Below are 20791 nucleotides of genomic sequence, written 5' to 3'. Positions count from 1 at the left end.
AAGAAGCATGCAGACTGTACTTGTTAAAGGAATTTAACAGGATTTTACACAAATATGATTACGCAGACTTGCATGTGTTTTCATGCCTGTTTCACCAGTTACATAGTGCATAGTGTTGCTTTAATTGAATGTAAAAATTAAGTCAGTGTAAGTCGTTGTAAGTCAGTGGAATATCAACATGATTTTGATGCTGTTGTTTTCCGACACAAATGATACATAGTGTTGCTTCAAGTGAATGTTAAAATAACAAAACAGTACTGTAAAATTAATACTCTATTAAAAACAAAGAAAAAAAAAACCCAGAAGAATGCTAGGAATTTTACCCATTTTTATTTCTTAGTGTACATGACTACTAACATTCCTGGCTTACAAACTGACAAAAGAAACAACAACAAAAACATTAAACACAGTAAGGTTGGCCAAGCATTTGTCTGAGGAGGTTTTTGATTTTTTTAGGCATTCAGACTGGTTAATTGGTCCATGTTATCTGCATAATATGTCAGAACAATCTAGCAAACATCCTTACACTTTGGAATGATGTAGGGCTTGCTCACATCACTTTCATGTTAAACTAGACAAGCTAAGTCTTCATTCTGTCATAACATCTACACAGTGCAACAGATATATGAAATCATGCCTTGTTCTGTTGTTAAGCCAAGCTACTGTAGAAAAGATACCCAGAATAGTCTATAGAACAGAGTTGCCACAGTGGAAACCTACTTCTGCCCAGTTAACCCAAAATCACATTTGACGAAGGTGGGTCAGATTAGAGATTTCCACATGAGGGTAGTTAAAAACACAGATCAATTTAATCTATTACTCTAAATGACAGTGTTTTCCCCTATGTGTTTTTTATGTGGTGATGTCGGTGCTGGTGCATAGACATTTCTAAAATGTATTTACATTTTTTAAGCAATTTTCTGCTATTACTGATTTGATTCCAATGTCCTCATGAACCCCTAATTCTTTCTACGCATTGGTTTTTGTTAGGTTACATTCTGAAGCTGTGTGATTTCATCTTGAACATGAATACATCAACAATTACATTTCCTTCAAAAAGACTATGAAAACTAATATTAAGTCATGCAACAACCATTTCACACATTGGCCTGTTCAGATTACTGCACAACACAAGGAAGCAAAGTTACCGATATGCATGTTTCTTTAAAACTCTACACAATTCACCACAGTATTCCACAGATCCAACACAGTCTTGATTCAGTCATCATTATTCCTCATAGTTTTTGAGAAAACACCCACAAATATGAGTCTGCAAAACAGCTTGTTTGTACCATGTGGACAACCACTATGGATGAGTTTCTGTAGAGTTCCTGTAGAGTGGTTTAGAATTCTGTGTGTGTATACAGACACCTAAAGCAGCTCTGGAGCTTCTTCTCCATTCCATGTTGTGTATTTAAAGGATTCTTGGACAGAGCTTTAGCCTCTTCTTGACTTAAACATTACTGTCTGTGGGAATTCTTTCATATTTAAGACTTGACTATGTAAAAATGTTTTCCCGAAGAACCATGTTTGGATACTGTCCTATACTGGCATTTCTTAGCGAACCTGCCTACGTGGTTGAGAAGACAGGCGGTTAGCAAGCAGACATGCTAGGGCAATACCTGCTACTTGGGTAAAAGCAAGCCCCAGCACAGCTGCGGCGATGTGAAAGACATTATCGTTGACAAGACTGAAGACTTTTCTGAAGCAACCGTGCGTGTGAATGCCCACAGCTTCGATGGGTCCGCTGCCCCCTTCTGGCAGCGGCCTGTTCTGGCAGCCCTTGCGCCGTATGCAGCAGCTGTCTGGCACTGACACAGAAAATGTGCTGTTGCTTAAACTGACCGCTGATGAAATGGCATCCTGGTTCGCCCAATCAGACGAAAGCCAGTCGCGCCAGCCTTCCGCCCCACAGCACTTCAGTGCCCTCTGAAGGCCATCCAGAGCATTGGCAATGCCCTCGTCCTCGCCATACGCAAGCACCGCTCTCTGCAAGCCACTTCGGAAACCTCCAGCAATGTCTTCCCTGTAGAATAGCCCCGACAGGCCAGCTGCCAACCCACCCATAAGAGTGGCCAGTTGGAATAAGCCATAGGCCCGCAGAACACAGGGTAGGTTGGCCGCAACGCCCAGGCACCCCAGGAAACCCCAGGTTGTAACAGCAGCCCCTGTAGCAAGCAGAATCCTTGGTGCGTTGGGGTAGTGATTAGCAGACAACAGCATGTAGTCAGCCAGGGAGGCCTGCGCCCAAATGCCCAGGGTGAAGATGGCCAACCCAGCCGCCCAGAATAGGCAACTGAAGATGAGCAGTGCCAGACGCAGCAGCGGCACCACACCCACTGCCCGGCAGCATGGCGGGGCAGCACCTGCCTGATCCACAGGGGGCGCCAGTGAGGCTTCGGAACCCAGCGACAAAGAGAGATGCTGCCGCTGCTGATGCTGCCGGAGGTCGTTGGCCTCCTGGAAAGGAGGGAGCAGGTAGGATCCAGGCAGAGCTGAGAGGCGACGGGCCAAAACAGGTGAGGCAGGAACTCCCAAGCCCCGTGGAGATGAAAGCCTTCGAGAAACGTGCTGATCCTTTGCACGATGAGGGCTCAGCCGGGCAGGCAGGGAGTCATAAGATGCCGTTGCAAGTGCACAGCTCATGGTCCTGGCTCTGCTTTTATCCACCGCCCACTCTCTCTCCCTCATTTACTCCTCCCTTTTCGTCTACTTCCTTTGTTTCTCAGCCTCTACTTGCATCCCTCATGCCTCCCCCCATGCTTTTTTCTTTATAGCTAGCTATCAACTCTTGGCCATGCTCCCTCCCAACACACACACCCTCTTCACCATAAATTGTCCACAGTGAGGCGATGCATGGCAGGCTTATCTTCATCCGCAGCTACACCTCGTGCTCGCAGTATTTAGATGTTTATTCCCGTCATTTATTCCACTTGCTTGACCGCAAATGCTACGTGCCACTGCAGCAAACGTCGTGTCCGGTGCAGTAGCTGGCTCACTGTATCTCTTCAGCAGGGGATGCCTGGGGGGTGGGGAGAGGCATAGTGGATATATAACTAGGATACGACTAAAACGGCCCATCAAAACTCCCTCTGCTGGCACAAGAGTCACCGTTAAGGACTGCAGCTGGTAGATCTGTGCAACTGTGATTTTAATGCCCCCCTAAAAATATAACATCCCTACACCTCATTCTATAGTTATTATTGTATCATATCTTATACACCACACCGTTGCAGCAGACTGTGTGCACACAGCGCTCACATTGTATGACATACAGATCAATATCAGTTAAGGCCAAGCATTGAACTTTATGGCACTTGGGAATGGAAATGCCTGACATATGTTAAGTGATTTACCACCTGTGGCTTTTGGAATTCTAATTACACATGTAATTCCAAAACATGGCCAAAAAACACCATGTGCACATCTTCTTGCCTATTATTTTAAAAATGACCTTGCCTTAGAGACACACTTTAAGAAACATATTACATACTTGTTTTAATATTTATGTTCTTATATGTTAATAAACATTTTTAAAATCCATTTTTTTAAATAATCAACATTCAATGCAATTTACATAGTATAACCCAAAGCTTCTAAAATCTTACCATGACCATAACCAAAACAATTCTCGTCTAGGGCATCTTAGGGCAGATTTATCATCAGAACCATGAAAATGTTCATCTAACATGTTGTGTGAGTGAATTGGCAGACACCCAACCCTGGATCATAGGCACCAGAAAATTACAATAAATTATTAATTTAAACCTACAGAAGATTTATTCCCATTTTTTTGTTTGACTAAGACAACTAAATTAAGTTCTGACAACATGGTTTTATTGAACACATATACAGCTCCATGCATTTGAGCAAACCTGCAAAAACGTTTTAATAATTGAATTTGGTTACTGAAAATAAATTGGAACATCTCACTCTCAAAGGTCAGTCATTCCTGCTTACTATTACAGCTTGAAGTCTCACTTAACAGCAAAGAAAACAGTAACTTGCTCTTACAGCCTACAACACTAAGGCTAGGCAGTCAGCTGTTATCGCCGTCTGCCTCCTGAATGTTATATAAAATTTAACTGAACATAATGACAGAAGCCAATAGTAAAGATGTAAGTTTTACTCAAAGGTCACTTGATGCTATTGCTGACTCAGCACAGTTCCATGTCTTTGTGGACCTTGCTTTGTGCACTGGTGGACAGTCATGTTGGAACAGGAAGGGGCCATCCTCAAACTGTTCTCGCAAAGTTGGGAGCATGAAATTGACCAAAATCTCTTGGTATTCTGCAGCATTAAGAGTTCCTTTCACTGGAACCAAGCGGCTGAACCCAACACCTGAAAAACAACCTTACAGCATAACCCCCCCTCCACCAAACTTTACACTTGACACAATGCAGTCAGACAAGTACTGTTCTCCTGGCAACCATCAAACCCAGACTCGTCCATCGCATTGCCAGGCGGAGAAATGTGATTCGTCATGCCAGAGAACACGTCTTTACACTGCTCTAGAATAAATTGGCGGCATTCTTTACACCACTGCATCCAGCGCTTTGCATTGCACTTGGTGATGTAGGCTTGAATGCAGCTGCTTGGCCATGGTAACCCATTCCAAGAAGCTCTCTACGCACTGCCTCAGCATCCGCTGACCCCACTTTATCATTTTAGGTGGCCTACTGGATAGTGTTGCTGTCCTCTCCGGGCCCTCTTTGTGTTCACTCAGTACTGGATGTGGTTGCCTAGCGGAAGAGTTGGTAGTAGGGTCTGGTATTGCCAGCTTATAGCCTAGAACCAATTTAACACCCACAGCTGCTCCCTCTGCCATTGCAGTAAATATACATTTGCAGCATTCACTTAGGGTGCTTATAAATCTACTGGTCCAGACCTTCAGACTTTTTAATTTGATCTGAACCAAAAAAAGCAGGTGTGAAAGGTGCCTCAGACCATGGTTCTGAACAAAGGACCAATTTGCTCTGACTTAAAGAGATGTTCTTGTTTCAGATCAAACTGAACCAAGGTTTGGTTTGTCTGCAGTGTGTGATTGCTTTGTATTTTCAGACCAATTACAAGAAGGCTATCATATCCGATTTTCCTGACATCACAAAATCAGTACAGTGGATGTACATTACGAATGGGTAACTCATTTACATTCTACATCAAAATAATAAAATGGTGTTTTACTTCTTGTAATCCAGCACAAGTTCTCATATCAGTCTCACCCCAGACACACTCGCATACGTGTACACACAGAGGGAACACTCAGATGAGGTTACGGGAGCTAAAAATAAAACGGCATCTCTCCCAGCAAAGCAGATAAAACGGGTTGTTGAGCACAGGAGAAGCCCTCCCGTCCCCATCATTCAACAACCCCCCCCAAACCACTCCTTCAACCACCCACACACACACACCATTCTCCCACCCAATACCCCTGCAATCATTCAGCTCCCTCCCTCTCTCTATTCTATTTCATCTTCAGGAAAGTCATTATTATCTTCTCCATTAATTAAATGCCCTTGTGAAATGGAGGTCTCATTAGAACAGGACAGCCATCAATAAACTCCGAAAGGGCAATGAGAGCTAGATGCCTCTGGCCAGCTTCGGCTGTCGGTGATACAGAGCACATGAAGATGGAGAGGTGAAAAGTTAACAAAGGCAAGCAGGATGGATGGATGTTTGTGCTCAGAAGTGGCTAAATGACAGAAGCCTATAGAACTGCATGTTAACTAAACCAACTAACACATTTGACTAGACTCACTTTTGGGCTTTTGGGTGATTAGGTCACTTAGTGCTATACAAAACAAGTATAAAAATATAAAAATATGTTAAGATCAATGTTACAGAACTATTTTGAAAAGGTTTTAAAAGGTATAGAGTCACCTACAAAAGGTTACACAAATCCGAAGAATCCTTCAAAAATCCACATGGTTCTGTGAATTGTAATGGTTTTATGGTTCATAATAGAACCACTGTCTTTAAAATCTATAAAGAAAAGGGTGCCTGAATGTAACTGGTGCACTATTTATGTGGAACAGAACATTCAAAGCAGATGTGATGATACCATTCTCTTTACATACACCTCTAAAAATAAAGGTGCTAAAAATGGGTCCTTTGAGCAATTCCATATAAGATTGATTCCATAAAGAACCATGTTTGTAAAAGATGATGAGTGAAGAACCTTTAAAATGGTTGAAAAGATAAGTGTAGCAGAAGGACTGCTTATATAAACCAGTGTCACTGATTCCTGTAGCAGTTCTGTTTGAAATTGTGACCAAATGGAAGTAAAATTTGAAAAGAACAGGTTTGGTTTCATGAACATGACAACAGGTTTAGTGTTCTTCGGTGGCTAGTAGAACACGATAAGATGGGAGATTGGCCATATGAACATGCTTCTGAAAAATCTGGATGGAACAGGTCAACATCGACCAGAATCTCAGTGTAATGTTTACAACATCTTGTAAACAAAAGGCTGCTTTGAGGATAAAGGAAGGTGGTGGAATGTGCTTCCCAAATATAGTACAATCACTTCAATATGTCTATTCTCTCTGAACCAAGTACGTTTCCAACCTAAACAAAATGCCCCACTTGGCAAATGCACATGATGTATGTGTATATATGATGCATATATTGTATGAAATAATATTTTATTTACATGATATAAGTAGTATATTTCTGATTCACCTGTGAAAAAAAAGCATTAAAAATGTAACTGCTGGGGGTTATTTTACTGTTTTCATTGGGTGGTTTGTTTAGTTTTTACATGCTTCAGCATGGTGCTATATTACAGCCACCAAGGAGGAGAAAAAGGAGTGAATTCTGTGACAGGTACACAGGCACACACCTGCCCCACACTGACGCACCTGGACACTAGGAGGGGTAATTATGGGAAAATGCTGTTTGTTAACTATAGCTCAGCATTAAACACTATTACCCCTCCAGACCTACCACCAAGTTGAGAGATCTGTGACAGTCAGACCACAAGCAGTGTGGCTGGGCAAACATGTCTTACCCACCTTCACCCTCAGCACTGAAGCCCCCCTGTTGTGTCCTGAGCCCCCTGCTGTACTCACTGTACTGTACATGTATGACTGCATGGCCACTTCCAGCTCTATCATCATTGTCAAGTTTGCTGACAACACTGTTGTGGTGGGTCTTAACTCTGACAACGATGAGCGGGCCTACCTGGAGGAGATTAAACACCTGGAGAACTGGTGCCAGGATAACAATCTTCTCGGTAATGTTAGCAAGACTAAGGAAATGATAGTGGACTGCAGCAAGAAGCAGGAGAGGAGCTACCATCCTGTATAGATCAAGTCAAGTCAAGTCAAGTCAAGTGGGTTTTATTGTCATTTCAACTACATACAGAGTACACAGTGAAACGAAACAACGTACCTCCAGGATCATGGTGCAACATAGACAGTGCATACAAGACACAAGTGCAACACAAACAAACAAGGGCGGACAGACAACACAACACAGTACAGACAGAGAATAATAGATCAACAGAGCTGCAGCGGAAAGAAAGGACAGCTTCAAGTATCTTGGAGTTCACATCTCACAGGTTCTGTCATGGTCTTGCCGCTTTAACACCCTTGCAAAGAAGGCCTGTCAGCATCTCTACCACCTCAAACCCCAAAGGTACTGCGAACGTCTACATCTGCACCATTGAAAGCATTTTCATTGGAAATGGTATGTTAGGGCGGTACGTTCAGCTGAGCATTTATATATATATATATATATATATATATATATATATATATATATATATATATATATATATATATATATATAAATTGTAATTTTGTAATTGTAATTGTTCACTCGAGTTTGGACCATACCATGCTTGCTTGATTTAGAGTTTAGATTCTCTGCCAGAGTCTGATCCCGATCTGATGCTCAACCCCATTTCCTTAGAGCTCAAGAAAATGGTCTGTGACGTTAGCCTATGTTATTAATACTAGTTTTTATTTTATACAAAGCTATGGTGTGATAATCACAATATAGCAAAATAACAAATCACACTGGGATCGTAAAAAAGTTGCACAATTTAGAATGTTAGAATCATACAGCGCTGGCCTGCGCGCACACCTGAGCTCTTTTGTTGGTCTATTGCAATTTAATGATTGTGCAATGCATAGCCTTATGTGCACTTGGCCTATATCAGACATCATTCTTGTAGTCTATTTTGCCGATGTTTAGGCGTGGGGATCATTGTTCGCATTGGTCGTGTTGTAATAATTTAGAGTACCATTCTTAATACACAGTTTTCCTAAAGAATAGGCCTCAGCTTCTTCCGTATTTGTGGTTAAAAAGGTCCCTTTTAACGCTCTACTTACTAAAAAAAATGGGTTCAAATCCGGCTCGGGCTCATAATGACAGTTTATGGGGCAGGCCGGGTCGGGCTCGGACAGAACGTGCACGGGCTCGGGCCCGATCTAAGCTCTAGCTTGATTTCGCCTGGCGGGCTGTTCTCCTCCAGGTCTGAGGCGGCGCTAGTCCTTTTTTTTTTTTAACGCTGATCAGGGGTGCTTTTCGCTTGTGTGGTTGTTCGTTGCTTCGTTCAGCTTCACGTTAAATCCACAGTAGCAGTCGTTTGGCTCCTAACTAAAGAGATGTTGGTTCATCATTAGATTAAAAACGTGCGGGCTGGTTTGTTTTTATAGATATCATGGAGGTGGTCTCGTCGGAGAGTCGTCAGACAGGTATGTTTGGGGTGCGCGCGGCTGAGTGAGCTAAAGCGCTCTAAAGTGGCGCCGTTTGGAGAGAGTGAAGCTAGTGGCAACACGAGCACACAAACGTCTAGAGGCCTGTCACAGTATTCTCCAGCACTGATACCTCAGCTTCACCACTAGCCTTCCCTCAGGATAAGCTCACACACACTTCTGAGCTGGAGTAGTGCTCGTTTGTGTCAGGGGTCAGTGTCTGAAACAGAAGAGTACACGTTAGCTCGTCTGCTAACAAGCACAAGCACTTAAACCACCAGTTCCACTCAACTAACTCAGCTCAGCCAGACTGAGTGATCTTTCATAAGTCACCTTATAGCTCAGCACCTTCCCAAAAATAGTCTTAAATAAAAATAATGTTAGTACATGTAAGCAGTCATTAAAGGGTCCAAAACTGTGGTAAATAAGCTTAAACTAACTTTATGTTAGTGTAATAAACTAATTACTGTCAAGACAATTGTAGTAACAAATAAATGCTGAGACTCATTTGGCAAATTGTTGTAATGTTGGCAAACATAAAAACATTTTTTCCTCTGGGTTTAGGGTTGTACAAGTCCAGAAACATGGTCTGGTAAAAGTGTGGTTAATGCACACAAGTTATTCTGTTTTTTTAAAAAGTGTGAAATTTAAGAGCTTGAAGTGCAGCACAAGGCATAGCTTTATATAGCATGCGCATTAGTTAAATTATAGGTAACTATAATCCAATGCTGGGTCATTTTTCTTTCTGTATTTCAGCCCTGGCGCTTCCCCTCTCTGCCCTGCGCCTTGTGGTGCCACCCCTGCGACTAATGTCTGCGTTCTTGTGGCAAGTGGTTCAACGTTGCAATGTAACGCACTATGGGAAGTTTGAGCAGTTTGTTATGATGGTTTCAGAAACGGTACCAGACATCATGAGTCAAAGCCTGGTTAATAAACTGATCTTCCACTTACGGAAAAAGGTAAACTTGTAAAAACTGTTAAAATTTGTTGGAAAAATATTTTTAAAAATGTTTGAGCTCAGGTAGACAACACCAGCAGATATTTATCATGATTCTATTGACAACTTCTTTGAAATGTAATTTTCACTTGCAGGTGATCTTGGAGCTCTGTCTTAAGGACGAAGCCCCTGATGTCTGGATAATTCAAGCACACCTAGACACACTTCGCAATCTCACTCATAATGTAGGTGACCTTTTATGCACAAGTATTTGAAAAAAAATATGCTGCTTGTGTTTTCGTCAGTAAGTTGTGTTGTGATTTCATTTGGTTGGTGTGGTGCAACAGATAACACCACTACCTGCCAGTGAGCTACCACACTATGTGGGAGACTGGGGTTCGATTCCCAGTCTGGGTGACTGTGCTGTGCTACACCAATAAGAGTCCTTGGGCAAGACTCCTAACACTACACTGGCCACCTCTGTAGTACGAGTAACCTTGTAAGTCGCTCTGGATAAGAGCATCAGCTAAATGCTGTAAATGTAATGTGAATTTTAAATTTCTCACAGTGCACAGATGTGGAAAGTGAAATCATGAATACTAAGTTCATAAAGATGATTCATAATATTTTGGAGGATACAGCCAAAAGAGAGACTTTTATTCAGGTGAGACATTGGTATTCAATTGATCTCTTTAATCAAGCCATTCAGCATTTCCTTTCCTTGTTTCTCTCAACATTTTTACATATGAAGCTCATGTTTTATCTACAGAATGTGTTTCCTGTTGAGTATGGCACTGGATTTGATGCAGTGCTGCAGAGCTTAGCATGGGAGTTTCTGAAACGAGTGGATGAACTGCTACCAGTGCCAAACCTTAAAGAGGTGGGTCATCTTAATTTTTTGTATTTTAATTATTTATATTAGAAAAATGCCAGCTGCCTTGTGTAAAATATCATGATGAATAAACCAATGTAAATGGTCCCAAACATTTTATGAGCTTACATCAATGGCTACAACTGAAATTTAGTTTTCTGTTTATTATTTTATTTATTATTTTTATTACACCGTTGTGTGCCTCCAGTCTGTGTGAACTATTTCAACAGCCGTAATCGGGCATAAAATAGACTAGAATTAAGCTTGGTTCTGTTACAGCTGGAATAGTCCAACAACTTCAAATAATTATTCAGGAGCAAGTCAGTGGTGGAACATAATTATTAGATGAAAGAGTATTGGCTGGTGCAATGAACACTGACATGACATAACACAATCAGTACATATGTGGATTACAGAGTAACTGTACAGAACTGTGTTGTATTACGGGAGAGAATGACAGTGGGATGAGCTCTTTTAATTTACTACTATTAGGATATTTTTTATTGCTTCTGTAAAAGTACAGTAGTCATGTGGTCAAAGACTGTATTCCAGGACCAGGGTTGGGACCCACTGGTTTCGAACAAACTAGAACCTGGTCTGTTTGAAATTGCAGTGGTTATGAACATCCCTTATAATTAATTTGACATGGATGTTCTACATTTTCTCAGACAGCCACATGGCTATGTGGTGGCCTTTCTGCAATGGAGGATATAGTGCAGCCGCTCTCTGACCCAGCAGAACTAAGGGATGTGCTACAGCACTTCAAAACCAAGAAACGTAGCAATATGAATGGTAAGTCTGATATACATTTACTGCATTCCAACACATGCATTAAAGTGCTAAAGCAGGGCTTTTTTTTGGATTTGAGTTTGAAAACCCTGCATTACACTTTGTCGTGGGGTAGTGAAGTTAAATATATCTGTTCAGGATTAATGAGTGGTAGAGTTCCTGAAATTATTTCTAGCAATGATGAATTTGTGTATGTTTTGATAGTTTTGGTTAAAGTATCCACGTTTTTCATATCGTCATACCCTCTCCAAATATTAGCGTGGTATACAATATTACTGAGGGCGGGGAAATTCTTTTCAGATGTTCATACGCTTCCGTGGCTTCTGTGCCAAAACAAATCAGAGACAAAGTTCAGCTTTCTTACCGAAATCAATCACTTAAAGAGCAATATTGGCAAATTTAAACCAATCATTTAACCAATTTTAAACCATCAGTCTGGTGGAAATCTTGTTTGCTTTAGCTTAGTTAGCATGATCTCATTCAGCTCACCACAGCACATGCCATGCATCAAGTCTGGCTGACCAAATCCTGCTGATACATAGGCCTGTGGAACGATGAAACAAAACTGTAACTTTTTGGGCTTATGGATCAGCGTTATGTCTGGAGGAATCAAATTACACATGATGAAGTTTCACAACTGAGAGCACAAATGTGGAGTTAATTATCCTAGGAGTAACCTATCATGATCATTATAACAGCCAACCCTAACATTCCTCGTTTGGATTTTTTTTTAGCATCCACTCATTCCTCAAGCGAAGTTGTTTGCTTGCCCCGCTTGACTGATGGAGGATCTTCTGCCTCTGTTAAACAAGAGCCTATCATTGAAGAGGAAATCTCTCATCCTTCATCTGTCGCACAGGAGGCAATTATCATAGCACAAGCAATGACCGAAAACCAGTCAGAGTCTGACCGTGCCGCTGCAACTATAATGAGCCCTGCCCCTAGTGATACGGAGGAGGTGGAACCTTTAGTGGACAACATTGCAGTAGCCACTACTGTTGGGGTCAAGGAAGAATTACAAGAGGATGCAGTTTACCAAGAGAACAATACAGGGATCTGTGAAGTCCAGCAAATCTACCTCACTGCAGACGGCTCCACCGTCATAGTTTCAGAACTTGACAACGGGGGAGAGGAGACCACTCAGCTACAGTTTCTTGAACAATTGGAAGAAGGGGAGACACCTGAGGTAAGGGAAATAAGCATCGAGGAGTGGATCTCAGAAATGGCTGGAAGGGTGATTTCCCTTCCATCTTTGAACCCCTCTGCCCCTGTAGAGGTTGTTGCAGAGGAGACAACATACGTTCCCATAGTTGAAAGGCCGCCGTCTATAAAGACTATCATTAATAGGAAAAGTATACCCATTCAGTCAACTCCAGGTAGAAAGGTGATGGCAGTACCGTTTGAGCTTCAGGTGACACAAGAAGAAGGGGAGAAGAACCATTTGTGTCCCATGTGTAAAAGAGAGTTTCGCTATGACTGCCAGCTAAAGAACCACATGCGCACGCACACAGGCGAAAGGCCTTTTCAGTGTTCAGACTGCGGCAAAAGCTTCCGGTGTCTAAGTTTCCTATCCAGTCACATTAAAACGCACTCTCTCGCCAGGCCCTTCAAATGCATGCTGTGCACCAAAACGTTCCGCAAGAAGGCAGACCTCATCAAGCATGTTCGTGTGCATACAGGCGAGAAGCCATACAAGTGCAACATCTGTGGGAAGAGCTTTTCACAGGGCTCGTACCTGAAGATCCATCGCGAGTGCCACACCTCGGAAAGCCTCCATCAGTGCCCTCACTGCGAGAAATGCTTCCCCACCGCTTTTAAGCTGTCCATCCATGTCCGCTACCACTCCATGTCTCGTTCCTACAAGTGCAACGTGTGCGGCAAGAGTTTCATCTACGCCAGCCTTCTGAAAAGGCACAAGGGTTATCATGTCGGGGATCGCAAGTACCTGTGCTCTGTATGTGGCAAGTCTTTCGTGTACATGTTTGACTTGAAGAAACACTTGCGCAACCACCAGAGACCCCGCATGCAGATCCCGTGCACCCTCTGTCACAAGACGTTTGCCGGACCTGAAATGCTGCGGTGCCACATGCGCATTCACACGGGTGAGAGGCCCTTTAGCTGCAAGGTGTGCGGCAAAGCCTTCTCTCAGATCGGCAACATGAAGAGGCACGAACGCGTGCACACAGGTGAACGGCCCTTCACCTGCAAAGAGTGCGGCAAAACCTACAAGCACTCATCCCACCTGAAGACGCATATGCTGAACCACACAGGCGAGCGGCCCTGGCAGTGCTCCCAGTGCGGCAAGAGCTTTAAGTTCTCCGCGCCGCTCAAGAAGCATGAGCAGACTCACCTGGCCGAGCAAGGGGAGCGTAGGAGCTATGATCACATGCGCAAAAAAAGCGATACCAAAAGCCCCTACTAAGCGAAGTAAATGAGCATTTTCTCACCTGTTGAGGTTACAAAGAGGTGGAGTTTGGTAGTAAAGGTGGTGGTGGAGAAATTTTAGATAGCAACAAGTACACAGCTCACTCAGTTTTCTTCTCTTGTAATCTCCTACCCTGAAGACCTACTCTATGAAGTAAGGAACAACATTCAAGGAAATCAGGTCTGATCAGTAATCTCTTTACTCTGTCCATCATAACAAATAACTCCCTACTCCCTAAATAGCAGCTTCTACGCTCAGGTAGTGTGCTGTATGTCTAATAGAAAGCCATTTATACTGAGCCATAGGTACCACGACTCTCCAGTTATTGCGTTATGGTGTAGAATCCATAGTTTCAGGATTCAGGCAGCCCACTATACTAATAATACAGACTATATGCAGATAAGAGCCATTCCCAATGGGTCTTTAGACATAGGTGAAATGTATACAGTTAAGATGGGGGTGTGGGCCAGGCACCCATCAAGTATAAGCATTTGTGATGTATGTACAACAGATATAGAAGTTTATTGAAAAATCTACAGAGATACTTTGTAAGCGAGTGCTTTTGTACATAGATGTATTTTCATACTTGCATACTTTTTTGTTTGATCTGAATTGTTTTCTAAGACATTCTTATGTTTGGGAGCACATGCAATAGTTCTGTCCTTGGAATGGTCCAACAGAAGCTCTTGATGTGGATGATATACTGTAATCAGTGATGAGGATTAAGTCTCTACTACAGTATTTATCTTATGCTATTATAAAGACTAAAATATTGTTAAAGAAAATGAACATAAGTTATGTATGGCATTCTGAACCTGAACAAAACTCGTTTTTGAGTTCGAGACATTGACGGTTTGAAACTAAATATGGGGTCTAAACTTTTTTTGATTCAATAAATTATTGCATCAGAGTCAATGTACTGTTGTTCTTGTTAAGTTTGAAGTCACACTGAAAAGGGCAGTGTTTAAGTAATTAAGTACATTGAAATGGAGACCTTAGCAATTTGTTTGAATGAGTTGTGTTTGTAACTGCGTAGGTCAGGTGGTCGTTGTTTTTGGCATTGTTGTCTTTCTTACATTCGGCAACCCACTAACTTTGCCAAGCTCATATTGTCTAACAACATGGAAAGAATTGTTAATGTTAAAACATGAAAAAGTAGAACCAGACAAGCATACCAGTCACTGAAATCTCAGGAGCAAAACACTGATCCACCTGAAAACTTCATAGGGCACTACTGGGGTGTATTCCTAATATCATTTTATTTCTTGCAATAAAAAGTAGAAGTGCCTGACAAGAAGCTTTGTCAATATTTTATATAAAATATCAAAATAAATATTTTCAGTTTTATTTTCACATTTCTTGATCCAACACTTCAGCCACAATGTTATGCTGCATTTGAAACTGGATGGCATCAACTTTCTAAATTTTAGCAAATGGCCAACCAAGTAATAGGTACTGGTGGAAAATCGGGCAAGCTAATCAAGTTTACGAGATATACTATAGGACTATATAACATGGCCTTTCACCTGTACTCACTGCAGCCTCAGCTTTTTGTTCTTGGCTAAGAAGTGGAACCCATCATAGTCTTCTGCTGTTGTAGCCCAGCTGTCTCTAGGTTTGACATTTTGTGCATTCTGAGCTGCTTTTCTGCTCGGGACAATTGTTTGGACTGGTTATGAGCTACTGTAGTCTTTGTTGACTCAAACACACACACACCTTTTAATAAACTAGTTTATTACAAAATGTGGTCAACAAAGCAAAGAAGCAGGTGATTACTCTTTGCACTTTCATGTTGCAATAAAAGTGGGAAGCACAGTGAATACAGTTTAGCACCAACAAGTAAATTGTGCAACAGCACCAAATAATTACTGATAGCTTGGTTTAAAAAAAGAAAAAAAAAAGGAGAGAATTCAGTACTTGATTACTTGCTTAGCAATACAGCCATTCTAGGTAAATGGTAATTTTGTGTTGAATCCAATTAATCACTTTTTTTGACTAAATAATGCCAAACACTGAACGCCACATTAGCTCGTTCCATCCTCATTTGTAATACATCATCCTCTGACTATTTCTCACAGTAGTTATGCAGGGATTACAAATAGTTCATCTTGTGCATCAGCAGTGTTTCTCTGTCTCTGATTGTTTTACAGGTTGAGAGTTATGTAATTGAGTTAATGGATTTGTTAAAGCACACATGTTTAGGAATGAAATGGTTTGCAGATTAAGAAGTTGCCTTTATAAATGCTGAGGTTTATATAGATGTAGCTTTATAAACGATACCCTTCAGTAGAGTGGTAGTAAAATCAAAAGAACCAAAACTTGTCAACAAAGACACAATCTAACAAAAATACAAACTAATCTATTAACCGTAACTTACTTTTACACTTTCAGCTGTGACCACCCAATGTTGGCTGCTTAAATGGAAAATAACAGAAAAAGAACAGATACTTACATCACTACATATCTTACCAATCCGTACTAAAAAAAAAAAAGAAAGAAATCCCCTGCACACTAATTAAGGGGATTCCCTAAAAGATTTTGAAGGGATCAGCTCTACACAACCAGATGCAGGGTAATGGGGCAGTGGTCACTTCCCATGGCAGTGTTACGAATCTTGCTGTCACACAAACCTGGCAGCAAGGCAGCAGACAGCACAAAGTAGTCCAGGCGCCAGCCCACGTTCTTGGACCGTGAGTTCATCATGTAGGTCCAGAAGGTGTAGGCATTGGTCTGCTCTGGATACAGCTCCCGGAAGCTGTCGGTAAAGCCAGCAGCCAAGAGCTGGCTAAAGCCCTCACGCTCTTCAGGAGTGAAGCCGGCATTCTTACGGTTACCTTTGGGGTTCTTCAGATCAATCTCCTGATGAGCCACATTGAGGTCACCACAGAGTACCAAAGGCTTTTGTGCATCTAGTTTACTAAGGTAGGCACGAAAGTCCACGTCCCAGGTCTTGCGGTAATCAAGGCGCACCAACCCGCGCCCAGCGTTCGGCACGTAGGCTGTGACCAGGTAGAAGGAGGGGAACTCTGCAGTGATTACTCTGCCCTCTTTGTCATGCTCCTCTTTACCTGCAGTGGGCAAAACATGAAAGTAGTGTCCAAATAAGAAAAGGTGTAATACATGTTAGAATTATTTCTCTGACAATATTCTTCTTAACCTAACAAGACACTCGAGGTATAGCAATTCTAAACATGGTAAATAATTTGCTTTGTGTAATTGCAGGGCAAAAAAGAAAGATTTCAAACAGTTGCAGAAACTATATTGCATAAATCATTTAGGAATTACAGCCATTTTCACAGGCTCAAACGTGACTGCACAAACTAATAATTATACAAAAGTTTTTTAATGCTTAGATGTAAATTATCTGTAGTCAATGACTGTCCCAGTTCCACTGGCAACATGTCCATGCCAAAACAGGTACTCCACCATGTTTGATAAATGATGTGGTATGCTTTGGGTGAGCCCTTCCTTTCCTTCTCCATACTCCTCTAACGCCAGGATTCTGGTACAAATTATCCTGGTTTCATCTGCCCAAAACATCTTGACAACCAAAATGGGCAGGCTTTTTGGATGTTTTCTAGCAAAGACTTATCCAAACTTAATATAGAATCTGACAAATGATACCCCTCCTCGAGTGTTCCTGACTAGATGGGGGATTTCTCTTCAACAAGACAGAAATTCTGCAATCATCCACATGAGGTGTTAGAGCTCAGAAGTACATTCCCTCTTTTTATTATGTACCAAAATTGTTGATGTGGCAACTCTCAAACTTCTCTGCTATCGTTCTGATAGGTTTGTTTAGTTTTTTCAGATGACAGCCTCCTTTTCTTACATCCACACCTCTGTGGATAGCATATTAAATGTTTCCAATGTTAAATATGGTTGTTAAACTTTTTAACTTGAATTAAAAAAAGAAAGCATACGCTTTAATCAAATCCTGATTGCCTTATTTCAAATTAATTGTGATGACGTAGAGGTAAAAATACAGAAGCTTCTACTGTCCAAATACTACAACAGAATAATAATGCGCATGGTGCTGTAAAGTTACAGATTTCTATTTCAGCAGCAACCAGAAGAAATTACAGACGTGTTTGCAGCACTTACCAATGCCATAGGTGACTTCAATTGGTTCAGTTTTGCACAGCATGGCCACCCCACTGTAGCCCTCTTTATCTTCAGAACCGGCCCAGTACTTGTGAGGATACTCGGGCATAGAGGTTATATCTGCTGGCAGGGCTTTCTCAGCACATTTAGTTTCCTGAAGACAGAGAATGTCTGGAGCCTCCTGACGCACCCACTGTCGGGAGCGACAAACAAAACAAATCGGAAATGAAATAGATTAAAATGTAGAATCTGTTTAAATGAACACTATTCATTAACCAGAAACAGTGAATAGGACTGAATATAGTACAGGACAAATATTCAGGGTAATATAAGGGAAGACGTCTCAAACACATTTACTAAAGTTCTAATTGACGGAGAGGTGGGATTTGTTCTTTGAGAAAAGCTCTGGGGTGAGTAATTTTGATTATTATTATTACTACTACTACTACTACTAATAATAATAATAATAATAATAATAATAAGGTTATTAATAAACTTTAAATGGGTGTGAATTATGTAATCTATAATGTTCAAAAAAATAACTATGAACATAGACTGGACATGCTATGAGACTAGACATGATCTCACTACATACTATACATTCAATAGCATTCAGCAAGATTCACATGGGTTGGAGCTAAAATGAACTTTAAGATTAAATTTTATGTGCTACAAAAACAACTGGCTGTTTTTTCTTTTAATTAAGCTATGTTTATCTACTAGGTATGTTTATCCATCTTGATAAAAGCTTTAAGTCACACACAAGTATAATCTAGCTTGCTAGTGAATGGTCACTGTTCTAAAGGAGGCATTTCCCAAACCAACCCCTCCCCCCCAAAAAAGCCAGATGTTCTAATATAAATAACTCAACATTTTCAGTAAGCGACTAAACTTTTAGATTTAACTCACATCAAGTCCGTTCTTCTTAACCCAGGCACGGAGGCCGTCGACATTCCAAGAGGTGATCTTCATGTTAGCTGCTCGGCCATCCTTGCTGGTCAACTTGTCTGGAGGGTCCTCGTACAAAATTGGGGCCTCTGGCTCCTTTGCCTTCTTCCCTTTCTTTGCTGCCGGCTCTACGATGTGTAAATAAAGCAATCAAACCCTCATGAGGGCGTATAACACACACACACACACACACACACACACACACACACACAAACTTTTATCAAAACGACAGCTCTGTTTACCTGCTCCATTATCGTTGCCTTCACCTGTAGAAGCCTGCTCGTTTTTCTTGGCCCTCTTAGACATGTTTCTGATTCCTCTGAGAGAGAACACACCACGCACACACAGACACACACGAGCACCTGAGGGACACGGAGATAAGAGGTTACGTGGTTTCTGGATTTTGCATCTCATTTAACCCGAACGGGCAGAAATCGTTCCTATTATGCGCAATCTAACCTGCAGGCGTTAAAAGGAGGAACACCCTAATCCAAACACCAGAAACGCAGCAACGGTGTTAGTTTAGATGGCTAAACAAAGACAGCTAATGCTAGCAGATCTTGTATCTTTTTCGGTTATGTTTTGTACATAACAGAAAAATGTGATCGCAGCCGTGTAATGCAATGAATCAACCCCGGTTTAAGTTTTTTTCCACAAAGAAACAATAAACTCAACCTTTTCCTCATTAATAACCTTTACTACCTTAGTTGTATAAGCTAGCTAGCTTAGCTGAATGACTGAGACCAACCAGCCCACTAAAACAACAGACTGGGAGGAAACAGCTATTGACTTCATAAACCTACACATTAAGACACGTAGTTGTCACAATAAATACAGTTTCAGTAGATAAAGAGAACATTCAGTACCGATCAGCTCCACGGTCCGACTGAAACTCCACTCGGCTCAGCTCCGCCACAAAGAGCTGCACATGTTCCTTCACATGAAGGTGACCACACACTGCCAGATTACATAAGAAAAAAAACTATTTTCAACTTGGTAATTATTCTTATTAGTTATATTTAAATATACATGTACAATGCAGAAACTAAATGCTTTATTATTAATACTATACCTATATCATTGCCGCGTTTGGCTAAACATTTTATTCGGGAGTGTTTGAGGATACCTATCTTACTGTTGTTATGGTCCTCAACCACGAGAAGTGCAGTTAACAGTGAGGGGCTGAACTGGTAATTCTAAATACTCTTATCTGTGTTCAGATTCATTAAACCCGAGACTTCACCACGTCTCTGTAATGTTTTAAAGAAAACCTTCCGCCGCGGTGCTTGTGGTCAACTTTTTACTTCAAATTGCTGCATGATTCTTTGTGCAATATAAGCGGGACCACACAGCTCTTATTCTACAGTCAGGATTTAACTACAGATGTTTAGCGATTAGCTGGAAAAATAGGAACATGTGGGTCATGCAACCTTTCGTGCAGTTAAACTGTAGCACCGCGACGTTGCCTGATAAGTTCATGCCAGCTTCACGCACTCTTGTCATGCCGCCGTTACCTTCCGTATAGAATTTCAAGGAATTTCAAGTCGAAGTCATCATATCAGAAAATGCTCCCCCTAATCGCTGTGTCATGGTAATTAGCTAGCACCTGTATGCCATAATTTATAATAATGTAATTGAGGTAATAAGAACTCTTTTTTTGTTGTTGTTTTTTAACGCAGTTTTCACTTTTGGAACAGTCAAGCAAATATTAACTTAATATTAAAGTTAAGGACATCGGTGGGCAGCACCACAACTCTTGAAAAACCCTCTTGGATTTTGGTTGTTTGTCCAGGAAATAAAAATCATTAGCTGATTTGATTGTCTTTGACCATTCCAGAAAATTAGGTATAGTATCTGAACTGAATTAGATAGTTATTAGAGTGCATCAGGAGCATAACTACACATACACTGAATTTATCAAAAAAATGGTCCACCACCCAAATAATATCTTATCAACTTAACTTGTCATGTTAGTGTCTGTTCTACACTGTTCTGTGTACTCAAAGTTGTAAATT

The 20791-nt window shown here is 41.3% G+C and overlaps 4 protein-coding genes across 7 annotated transcripts in view; 2 read left to right on the top strand and 2 right to left on the bottom strand.

Annotated features, from left to right (window-relative positions):
• Positions 1-20791, top strand: part of osgep (O-sialoglycoprotein endopeptidase) — an 81830-nt gene that overhangs the window by 53632 nt on the left and 7407 nt on the right. Inside the window, exon 1 of one of the 4 annotated variants that reach the window (XM_072672625.1) lies at positions 19921-19966. The exons of 2 other annotated variants lie outside the window; for them this stretch is intronic. The gene's annotated coding sequence lies outside the window, so the exon portion shown is untranslated. Of the gene's footprint in view, positions 1-19920; positions 19967-20791 lie in introns of those variants that run through there. One more of the 4 variants, XM_072672624.1, reaches the window with a different exon arrangement.
• Positions 1558-2691, bottom strand: LOC140550058 (tetraspanin-7-like). Its single transcript, XM_072673855.1, has one exon. It carries the CDS (start codon positions 2689-2691, stop codon positions 1558-1560), a length of 1134 nt encoding a protein of 377 aa, XP_072529956.1.
• LOC140549211 (uncharacterized) lies at positions 8540-14678 on the top strand. The gene is made up of 7 exons (XM_072672621.1): positions 8540-8702; positions 9459-9661; positions 9795-9884; positions 10208-10303; positions 10409-10519; positions 11179-11302; positions 12034-14678. Exons 1-7 carry the CDS (start codon positions 8669-8671, stop codon positions 13719-13721), a joined length of 2346 nt encoding a protein of 781 aa, XP_072528722.1. The 5' UTR covers positions 8540-8668; the 3' UTR covers positions 13722-14678.
• Positions 15427-19722, bottom strand: apex1 (APEX nuclease (multifunctional DNA repair enzyme) 1). The gene is made up of 5 exons (XM_072672628.1): positions 19643-19722; positions 19019-19138; positions 18738-18904; positions 17829-18021; positions 15427-16792 (listed from the first exon to the last, which is right to left on the bottom strand). The coding sequence occupies exons 2-5, from the start codon at positions 19080-19082 to the stop codon at positions 16278-16280; spliced, it is 939 nt and encodes a 312-aa protein (XP_072528729.1). The 5' UTR covers positions 19083-19138; positions 19643-19722; the 3' UTR covers positions 15427-16277.

Source organism: Salminus brasiliensis, chromosome 2 (assembly GCF_030463535.1).
Source record: "Salminus brasiliensis chromosome 2, fSalBra1.hap2, whole genome shotgun sequence".
NCBI lineage: Eukaryota > Metazoa > Chordata > Actinopteri > Characiformes > Bryconidae > Salminus > Salminus brasiliensis.
Note: the sequence above shows the minus strand (reverse complement) of the source record. Positions and strands in the feature narration are given on the sequence as shown.